General features: G+C 38.2%; 1 protein-coding gene across 2 annotated transcripts; it reads left to right on the top strand.

Annotated features, from left to right (window-relative positions):
- The first annotated feature begins 254 nt into the window (after positions 1 to 254).
- On the top strand, positions 255 to 4,255 carry LOC103422860 (GATA transcription factor 11). Of its 2 annotated transcripts, XM_008360911.4 has the most exons (4): positions 307 to 634; positions 1,004 to 1,051; positions 1,919 to 2,161; positions 3,481 to 4,255. In XM_008360911.4, exons 1-4 carry the CDS (start codon positions 590 to 592, stop codon positions 4,093 to 4,095), a joined length of 951 nt encoding a protein of 316 aa, XP_008359133.2. In that variant the 5' UTR covers positions 307 to 589; the 3' UTR covers positions 4,096 to 4,255. The 2 variants fall into 2 exon arrangements, with proteins under 2 accessions (XP_008359134.2, XP_008359133.2); XM_008360912.4 differs by lacking the exon at positions 1,004 to 1,051 and having other exon boundaries at positions 255 to 634.
- Positions 4,256 to 11,207: the final 6,952 nt, after the last annotated feature.

Here is an 11,207-nt window from a genome sequence, read left to right as displayed (position 1 = left end):
TATTGAAGCATCACCTACAGGTAATGTTAAAATACCTTCAATATAAAAAAATAAAAATAAAAAAACCAAAAACAAAAACCTCACACTCCCCCCACGTTCTCTCTCTCCCTCCCTCCCTCCTTCTCATTTTCTAAATAAAATGTGTTCATATATACAAAGTAGGTAGGCAAATGTTAATAATAATAATAATAACAGTCTGATAAAAATAAAAAAGATAAAGTGGAAATAGTGAGAAACAAAATGCTAAATAAAATGGTTTGAAACTGGAAAACTTAAAAGTAGGCACGTTGTGGGACGTTGACTGAGAAACAAAATCTGAATCTGGCTGGGAAGTGAGACCTCACCGTAAAAAACGCGTGGGGCAGCGCTACACGTGAACCTTCCTCCCCTTCTGAGAGAGAGAAAGAAAACCTAAATTCCAATCTCAGACAAACGCAAAGAGGCTCAGAGCCATCTCCTCCTCCTCCTCTCCTCCTTCTTCTTCTCCTCTGCAACTCTCTCTCTCTCTCCTCTCTCCTCTCTCCTCTCAAGCAACATAGACAGCCACCAGCTCTCTCTTTCTCTCTCTGTGGAAGTTTTGACAGGGACAATGACGGCGGTCTCCGCTGACGTCACCAAGCTAACGAAGCGTGAGGTGCCAACACTCGCCTCCCTCTCCATCTCTCTCTCTCTCTCTCTCTCTCTATCTTCTTTACCATTTCATCTTCTTCTTCGTGAATGAATGAATGTCATGCTTTCATTCGCCGCCTTTAGGTTTTTCAGATGTTTACATTTTCTCTATTTTCTGCTAGCATTTTGCTTTTTATCCTGTTTGGTTCGCCAGAAAATGGAATTCGAATAATACCCAAAATTCCCCTTTCAATTTTCTTTTTTTTTTTATTTTTTTTAAATTTAAGTATTCATGGCAAATGTTGTACTGGTGCTGCAACTGTACAATTGGCATGCAATGCGAATTAGCGTTTGGGTTTCTTAAGCATTTCTGATTTTCCCGGCATTTTCTCAGAGGCCAAACAGGGTGCTTCGGGAATTGGGAATTCGAGCGTGTGCGGTTGTAAGATCTTAAATTTAATTTTTTGTTTTTATTCTTGTTTAGCATGGTAAAAGTAAGTTACCCATTTTTTATGTTATTGTTTCTGATTCAACATTGATGGGGAAATTAATTGTAATGAAATGAGAAATGCTAAAGAGACTATTTCAAAATGAGAATCTCTTTGCACTCTCTGTCACCTTACTGTTTAACTTCACGTGACAACATGGAGCATTTTTACTCACCGTCGTTACTATAGTGTATACTCAACACCATAATTATGGTGAGTTAATCATCTGTTATGTGTCTTTTTACTTAACTTAGGTTAATTTTCATATTAAATATTGTTTTTTCAATTTTGAACAAAATTAACTAAGATTAAGTGAAAGAACACGGGCTAGATGATTAAGTGTATGATAAACATACATCATAGTTTGCAGCGGTGAGCAAAAATGTTTTGCGTGCCAATATTATAAAACATTGTGTCAAAAGTACGAGGTGTCAATAGTCTCATGCGGAGAAATGTCCCTTGGCATTTCTCGAAATGAGAAATTCAGTCCTATTTTGGGTAACCTTCAATTAATGACGATTTTCTACCCAATTAAAAACGCTTTCCCTCTCTGAATTTATGACCAAAAACCACAACTATCCAATCCCATACATCCAATCCAATCCAATCCAATCCAATCCCCTTGAGATAACTTTTCCGTTTTGACTTCTTACTGTGATATCTCTTGTTTTTTTTGGCATATTTTTTCGATTTTTTAGCACTGTATATATAACAAGCAATGCCATGCTTCTCTTGTTTGTCTGTACATCTTAATTAATTAAAGAGTTTTCGTAGTTAAATTCTTGCTTCCTCTGCTGTTGGTCTTTTGCCACTGTCAACAGAATATTAGTGACATGGATGGTTCTTTGCCCACCGATGGGGCTTTCAACTACGAGAGCTTCCTCGGCAACGACATCCTCAGCGCTCTTGATTTTCCCATGGAAGACATTGATGACAGTGTCGAAGATAACGATTGGGATTCAAAGTTCCAAGACATAGAGCCGCCACCTAACATTGATCAGTTGCTTGGTCCAGGGATTTTCAGCTATGATGACAAAAAGAAACATACGAACCTCTCCACTCCGGTGAGTTTATTGTCTTATGTTAGGGACATAAGGGTTATTATTCTGTTTGTGTTTTTGCTGTGGAACCGTCTTTGTGTTACAGTATATATGCATGACTCTGTGAAGTTGCTTCGCTTAGCACTATTGTGTTTAATACTTTCTACGTGGCCTGGAAATTGGTTTCAAGAATTTTTCTTCCATGCATAACTATTTAGTCCGTCTCTTGTACTGTAGCAATATTTTTGAACAAGAATGTGATTTAGTGATGCGTCATGGGCAATTTTATTCTTGTTGGATGCACAAAGTAAGCATAACTAGTTACGGTCGAGTGATTGATGAATGCACCTAACCCTTTTGTTGTATTGCGAACTTTATGGTTAAGCAAAGTGTAGTGATGATAGATGTGTACTTTGAAAGAGGATAGAGGTATGTATATTCCTCAGGGAATCAGAGCTTCCATGATATGTGATTTCCTGTTAGGTAGTTGAATTTTTATGCCTACTCTTGTTTTTCCTTAAGTGAAACTATGTCCCTGCAAATGTGACATGTTCCTGAAGGTTGTAAATCATATTTTGTTTTTGTAGCCGTAAAAATCTTGTTAAACATATATTTTCGTTTAGGTTATGAATTCTTGGACTCGCTAAGTCATGGTGAAAAAGACCAAAGATTCATGGTAACATATGTTCTAAAAAGTAGAGTCGGCATTCCAATTCTCTCAGTAGCGTTTTCTTATCTAGCCTATGGATAACATTTTTGGTGCTGAAGAAAGGTTTCCATCAAACCTAGCAGCAATAGAGCATATTGTTTCTTGACAACATGATATATGAGTATTAGAGTTTAAATTGTAAAAGAATCTGAACGATATATGAAGTTGGTATGGATTTGTCAGAGAACAAATAGAATTTAACAACCAGGCTTGTTCTTGTTGACAAGATTTATAGAAGATAAACTTATTTCACTTTGGAGAAAACTGCTTATATGCATCTGCATTTTGTCTCAAATTAATTTCAGGCTTCCCTTCGAAGCGTTCATTTTGAACATCCATCTGAGTGGTGTTGAATTTTGGATTATCCTATGAATACTCTACGTCCGGATAATGGCTTTGTGGTCCTTCATATAAATTACTGACAATGTTCATGTAGTTGATGGTGAAACAGATGATAATTAACTGACTCTAGGAATTATAGGATACCTAGTTTGTACTTTGTATTTTAAAGATGTGTGTATTTTTCTTGCCACGTTTCTTGTAAAGGAATTTGCGGTTTTATGCTGTTTTAGCCAACAATTGCCAACGTAGGTCCTTCGCTCATCTCGCTCTTTTGTTTTTTATTTGCTTTCAGTATGAACAAATGTATCAACCTCAATTCCCAAGTGTTACATGTGAAACCATCCGCAGCAAAGGTAGCCTTCGCAATGATGACCATGAAAGCATTGGCTCTTGTGCTGCCCAATTTGAGCCCAAATTTGAAAAGCGCACCCGAAGCAAGCTTTCACGAAGCAGGCGTGCAAACCCTGTTACTTTCAGTACACAGTTCATCCCCAGTACCTCATCCAATTCCTCTGCCACCGAAAATTTGTACCATTGGGATGCTTGTAAATTTGACATAGAATCCTCTCGCACAGAGGATATGTTGAACACTACCAAAAGAAAACAGAAGAAGAAAACGGGAAAGCTCACCACGGATGAACCAGGTGAGAGTCGTGAGGCCAAAAGATGCACGCATTGTCAAGTGACGAAGACCCCTCAGTGGAGAGAAGGGCCACTAGGGCCGAAGACTCTCTGCAATGCGTGTGGAGTTAGGTACAGGTCTGGGCGTCTCTTCCCGGAGTACCGCCCTGCAGCAAGCCCTACATTCGTCGCAGCAGTGCATTCAAACTCGCACAAGAAGGTCATCGAGCTGAGAAGCAAGGGTTGCCAGGAGGCGGTTATGGGGATTTTATCGTCGGCCCGGTAGGAAATTCAGGTAGCAGCAGTAGTAATAGTAGTAGTTGTAGGGGTAGCAATTATTTCATTATATCTTGAAAATGAGAACAGTCTTCTTATTTGAGAGACCTTTCTTTTTGTCTCTGTTTTATTGCTTTCTGTTCTAATTTATTTGATATGTTCTTCATGTACATATGATATGATGGGATAAGAGGTCGTTAACCCTATCCTCGAAATTGCTCGTTACCTCAATGGAGGGAAAACCTTGAAGAAAATAGGAACTAAAATAGATTTCCGAGTTCAAATCTCTCTTCCTCCGACGATAAAAAAAAGTTACAAAAATAAATAAACAAAAAAACGGGGGAAGAGTTTGTTGAGGGTTATAATCAATTTATCTTCCACAAGACATTTGACATTCATAATGAGGCTTGTTCCTCTCATTAGATAGATAAAACTTTGAAGAAAAAGGTCGTGCTATTCACACACCTCTTAATTTTCGGTTGTCAGATGAATGAATTGACGGACATAAATTAACAATGGGTATTGTGGGAGATAAAAAAAAGGAGTGTGGATAGGTCCGCTATAAAAGATTAGATGAATGTTTCCACCTGTTCGAACTCTTATAAACATTAAAAACTAGTGTGTGAAAGTTGAAGTCAATTGCATTTTAAAATTTGAAAGGAAAAGGAAAATCAAAAGTCCCGCCTATAAATAAAGATTTTATAAATTATTTTGGTGGATTGAATTTACCAAAATTATTCAAATTCAGAACCCCACCTAACTGTATTGTTTTGGGGTAAAATACTGGGGATATTGACCAAGTTTCACATGGAGTGTTGATGGATGATGATGAGCTGAGTTGCCCAAACCATCAGCTGCATGTGCGCATTATTGTGTTGAGGTGATCCACTTATCAATCTGTGTGCTCAAAATTTCTAATCCAATTTGATTCGAAGCCAATAAGATTGACAACAATAAACTAAATTACTTTCAATTTAGTAATGTTTTTCAAACGATAAACTAATTTTATTCATGATGAAATGTGAATCGAAACATTTACATTAGCGGCAAGAGATTAAATTACCAAATTGATTTAGTAAAAATTTCACAAACGCTACTTTGATTAAAGGGGTGTGCACTTACTGTTCAAATAATGACTCTTGTCAATTTACCATTCCAACTCATGTTTCAGTGTTGCAACTTAGTAGTACATTTTAATGGTAATTTTCTTCATTTATAAGCATTGTTTTAAAAATCTCCGCCTAGTGCGGCCTAGGCCCCGCCTAGGCGCTAGGTGATTGGCCACTGCCCCGATTAATGCCTAGGCGTTTGAAAATTAAGAAATAACGCTTAGACCTGCTGAGGCGCCCGCCTAGCCCACCCAAACCCGCCTAGGTTGTAACTCACTTAGATAGAAAATAGATAACTTTCATTTTGCATTTTATTTTTTTCAATAAATTGTAAGAGATTTGTTGAATACTTAAATGAACAAACATTATATGCTTGTTCCCCATGTTTTCATTATGTTTCAATACTTCATAATATATAAGTCATTCTATTTTGTGGTTTATGATGTAATTATATATATTTTAAGTATAAAGAGACACTTATTTACACAAAATACAATACATTTACTTAAATCCGCCTAGGCCCCAGCCCACCGCCCAATTAGTGCCTAGCGTTTTTTTTGTAAATGAGAGGTCTTAGGTCTGATTCTAGCTAAAGACGAATTTGAACCACATTATTGTTAGTACATTGTGAGGCTTAGTCCACATCCCTCCCAGTAGATAATATTATTTTGTTCAAAAAAAAAAAGGGTAAAAGACTGTTTACTACCCTCATGTTTCGTGGTTTTCAACATTTAGTACATTAAGTTTTTTTCGTCCCAGAGTCATACCTAAAGTGTTAATTTTGGGACAGTCTCATACATCCGTTAGTCAAACTATTAATTCTCCCGTTAAGTGATGACGTGGCGCCCATGTGGACAATGATTGGACGCCACGTGTCATTAAAAATATTAAAATAATTAATTAAATTAAAAAAAAATCCCCATATCCCCTTTGTCTTCCCCACCCCGATCCCCTTCCCTTCTCCCTTTGCACCTCTGCACATCCGCTCACCCTTACTCTCCGCTCTCACTCCCCAGATCCATCTGCACCTCTGCACATCCATCCTTCCCTCATACCTCACCGACCTCCTTGTTCTTTCTCCACCCAACTCACCAATGAATTCCCCACAAAACCCACCTCTCTAAATCCCCAGAATCCAATCCAGGAATCGTTTTCGAATCCAGGTTTTCTCCCAAAAGAACTGGCGTGCTCACCCTCGGATAATAAACCACCTCAAACGGCTAGTTATTCGCCGCCATAGTCGCCGCCTCAACTACACTCTCAGGCCTCACTCTCCCCTTCCCTCTCATATTCCCATTGGGGCTCAAACCCCCACCCCCATTTCTCATCTTGTTATCTTCCTCTCTCAGAAACACACAGAACCTGCCGTAAGGCAGAACACAACCTCTAGAGCCGTCGTCGCTGCTGTGGCTGTTGTTCCATCCAGAAGCCACTTCATTTCCTCCACCGCCGTCTAATCCCCTCTTCGCTGTCCGAATCCCAACACAGAGATCGCCATTTTCGGCTCTCAGAAACACAATGGAGTCTCCAGCCACCAATTTCTTATGGTTCACAAATGTTTTCCACCCAGCAGGCAACAAATGCCACTGCGGCGTCCCTCTGTAAATGTGCCTGAATTTCCATACCTCGTCGTGGACGTCCTTCGCGATCATCGTCTGCACCGGCGGGTCCGCCGAGTAATCCAACTTTGTAAAAATGGTCTCGGCGCAGTACCTGGGGACAGAGAACCCGCCGCCATTGTTGGCGTCGTATTGGGTCAGTGTCTTGGTGAAAGACGCCGGCTTTTCCTGATTTTCCGACCCATATGCCTCTGTATCCCCGTCTTCCGCGACAAAGGTTCAATTTTGATTCCGACCCCAAAGATTTCTGCTTTCTTTAATTTCAGATGGATCTTCACAAAGGGAAAGGGGGTCGAGATGGTGGTGAGGGGTATCGGAGCTATGGAGGACTAGGCCAATGCAAAGGGAAAGGGAGAAAAAACGCAAGAATCTCTTATCTTCCATGGATTCTGTGTTTCAGAGTTTGAGTTTGAGGGAGGGGGAATGATGGATGGATGTGCAAATGTGTAGAGGTGCAGAGGGAGAAGAGAGGGGAGTCGGGGTGGGGAAGACAAAGGGGATATGGGGAATTTTTTTTTTTACTTTTATTTAATTTTTTAAATATTTTTAATGACACGTGGCCCCCAGTCATTGTCCACATGTGCGCCACGTCATCACTTAACGCGAGAATTAACAGTTTGACTAACGGATGTATGAGACTGTCTCAAAATTAACACTTTAGGTATGACTCTGGGACGAAAAAAACTTGATGTACTAAATGTTGAAAATCACGAGACATGAGGGTAGTAAATAGTCTTTTACCCAAAAAAAAAATATTCATGTTTCAATGTTAATCTACCACCTCCTTTAATTTATTAAGTGTTTTCCACTAAGCACTCACATATCTTCTGCTTTCTCGAAGACAAGTTATAATGGACGAAATTCTTACACCAAGTCATCAAGGAGTACATATGAAAAGTGCCCAAGCTAATGCGCAACACATGATGTGTTTTGATGAAATATCTAATAGAGGTTGATAGAGGTAGTACACCCACACGAAAAGTAGAGTCTGGTTAGTAAATTGGCAAGACTTTTGTTTGGTGGTAGTCCATGTGGTGTTTGTGAAAAATATGCAAACCTAACATAAATTGCGTTTTAAAGAGTACATATAACAAATGATTCTTGGGATCGATTTGCAAATGACTACTTGGAAAAAGTTATTTACAAATTCTTTGTACCTCTTTTTTTTTTTTTTTTGGAAACCGGATTTCATAACCAGGGCTAAGAAGTCAAAAAATACAAAGAAAGCCCACAACGAGGCAAACAACCAAAAAACAAAACAGGAAGTGCAAGGGGTAGAACCCGACACTACCAGAAAGCAACTAGTGTCACCTCTTGCACAACCAAAGAAAATTAATGTGGGCAAGGAAGTCCGTCCTTATTAAGTACATGAACAAGTGAAAATAGGGGTCGATCGACCCAAGTAAAGTCACACATCTCCACACAACTACGAGACGCCAACCGGTCCACCGCCATATTGGCTAATCTTGGAGTCCAAGACAACAGTCATGGAAGGAATTGCCAACTTACTTACACTTGGTTAAGATTGGAAACGCCTCCCACCTGCCATTATAAATGCTACCCTGTAAAGAGGAAATGGAGTTCGAGGAATCAGATTCAACTATCACATAACGTAGACCCAGAGTGTGTTCCAACTCACAGCCGCGAAGAATTGCCAAAGCCTCCGCAATCGGAACACAAGGGGCCTGAAAATGGAATCTCCTGGCAGCAAGAAAATGACCCCGAGAGTCGCGCACCACCACCCCGATAAAGCCATCATGCCAGGCATCGACCCAACTAGCATCAACATTGATTTTAACATATGGAGAACATGGCATTTGCCAGCGGGCCTGCAAATGCGAGTGAGGTTGATGATGCTTGTAATACTTATAGATATGGCACTTCTGGTTCCGTTTGCGAGCATTAGGCTTCTAATGGGTTGGGCCATGGGTCAAGGGCTTGGACTACGAACAAACTTCCTAATTTTGTTTCCATTTTTAGCAAAGATGGAGACAATGAAAAGGAGTCAATTTTCTCTAGTTTGTGTTAAAAGTGCACATTTGAGTTACAAATCTGAACGAGATTCGTCAACTTAACAAGATCTAATGGCTTATTGTTTGAATGTGTAACTAAAATGTTTATTTTTAATGTGCATTAGAAAAAGCCATAGAGTGAATGATCCATAGCATCTTTGTTTATATTGTGCTCATCAGCCTTCAGCGTCCACAACAACAAAATATACATCTGAACAAGAGCCGTTAGATTATTTGACCTAACGAGATCGATGACTTTTATTCAAATGTGTAACTTAAATGTGCATTAGAGAAAGCCTAAGAAAAAGAGAGTGAACGACCCATATCATCTTCCCTTCTATTGGGCTCATCAGCCTTCAGGGTCCACAACAAAAAAAAACAAGAAAAAAAAAAACATTTCTCTTCACAAGTAAACTCAACGTGAACTAGTATGTGTATGAAATGGCTAATAACACTTCCAAGTAACCAAAAACGCTTTTACAATGTTTCGCAAAATATGAAAATACGTGTAGATTCTAATAGAACTTGTCGGTGCTCTTTGGAAAAGTATTTGGACAAAGTGTACTTCCAAATACTTTTTGAAAAAGCACTCAAATTTTCATTAAAAAATTTACTTTTAATAAATAAAAGCAGTTCTAACAAAAACGCTAATGACTATAAGCGTTTTCTACGTGAACACTCAAGAGAGTTCCAAAGGGTTAGAACCAAGTGGATGCAAACAAATGGATAAGATGGTGAATAGGAGAGCATTGAACATCAAGCACAGTGATATATTGAAATCACACACAAAGCATAATAAATTAAAAAACATAAATTGCGTGAATTATGAATAGAGAGAGTTTCGACTTTCAACCAAAGTGTGTAAAAAAAGTCCAACGCACAAGACAAAGCGTGGGCAGCGGCCACACGGCCATTTGGCTGGTCGTGTGTTGACATACTTGCATGTGTTTCTTTGTAACACACATATCACTAAAAATAAAATGGGTGAGATTGTTCATCGTTAATCATCTTCGATGTTCTATGAAAAAATCTTTGTTGAATTAAAGAAATCACTAGTTCAATTGGTGGATTTAATTTGACAAAAAAACTCTCAATTTAACAGAGACTTTTCAAAATGATTGACAGTGAATAATATCAGGGACCACAACTAGACTAAAGTAAGGAGCTATACCAATCTCAATAACTATTTAGATTTAAAAGCCAAGTTGTATACAATTATTATCGGTTATTACGTACGTTTTACTCCAAATAAGAATCTACATATTATTCAATTGAATAATTGTAGGACTAATTGGATTTAAAAAATTATTAATAGATAAAATTGGAGTATGGGATCGAAGGTTGTTCACGTGTACTCATCAACTCTTGAGATTTTCAGTGAATCCAAAAATCAAAGCAGCACATCAAATGTCATAAAATCAGTGTAAAAATATAAAAAATATCGAAGATCTTATTTACGTTTATGTTGTATTCTGAATACATGGAAATATCTCTGTCTGATATGCTGTAGCATATACCAATTAATCTCTGGTACAAATATTGGCCCCTCCTCCATGGTCCATCACCACTTGCTAAAATGGTCACAACCCTCAAGCAACCTCTCTGTCTGACTTGTGCGAGGGTAAAAGGCTTTTTGTCCAAGGATTTTCAAATTTTCCCCACGAAATTGAACATTAATTTCTCAGTTGGACAACTTTTTCCCTTATCTTTTTAGGACCAGTATCCGTGCCCTGCGTTTACTTTTACAGAACACTCTAGTTAGTAATTGTACACAGGTTATTAGGGTAAGTCTGTAATAGTCCGGATTACCGGGTAGTCCGATTTTATATTAATTAGATTGGTAGGTAAGTAAAAATAGTTACACAGACGGAGAATAAGCCTGAGAGCCACATGGAATTAAAGCTGTCAAATTTTTTTCCTTGACCTCAATTCAATCCTGACTTTTCTTTCTTATAAAGAAAAATCTCGACCGTTCATTTTCCGTATTACTAAGCAGTCCGAACTATCAAAGAAAATTGAGGTTATTAATTTGTTACTCTTAGAGCTCGTTTGGAAGTGTGCTTTTAAAATGACTGAAAACGTTTTTGGTAGAAATATTTTTGGAACCAATCCTTAATAAAAATGCAAGTAAATCATGAAAAAAAACATTTAAAGTGCTTCATGCAAGAATCATATAACAAGTGCTTTTAGCCATTTTAAATTCATTTTCAAAAAATCTTTGTTCTTTAGTTATAAGACAAGCATTATATCTGCACCTTTTGGTGAGAATGCGCTTATCTCATTTTTTATGAATAATACATATTTTATTATATAAACATGAGCATGCGACTTAAACGCAGGCGTCCACGTAAACTTATGGTAAACATGATACCTACGTATTAT

The sequence above is a fragment of the Malus domestica genome, chromosome 11, assembly GCF_042453785.1.
Source record: "Malus domestica chromosome 11, GDT2T_hap1".
NCBI lineage: Eukaryota > Viridiplantae > Streptophyta > Magnoliopsida > Rosales > Rosaceae > Malus > Malus domestica.
The sequence above is the reverse complement of the archived record's forward strand: the minus strand, read 5'-3'. Positions and strand labels throughout refer to the sequence as shown.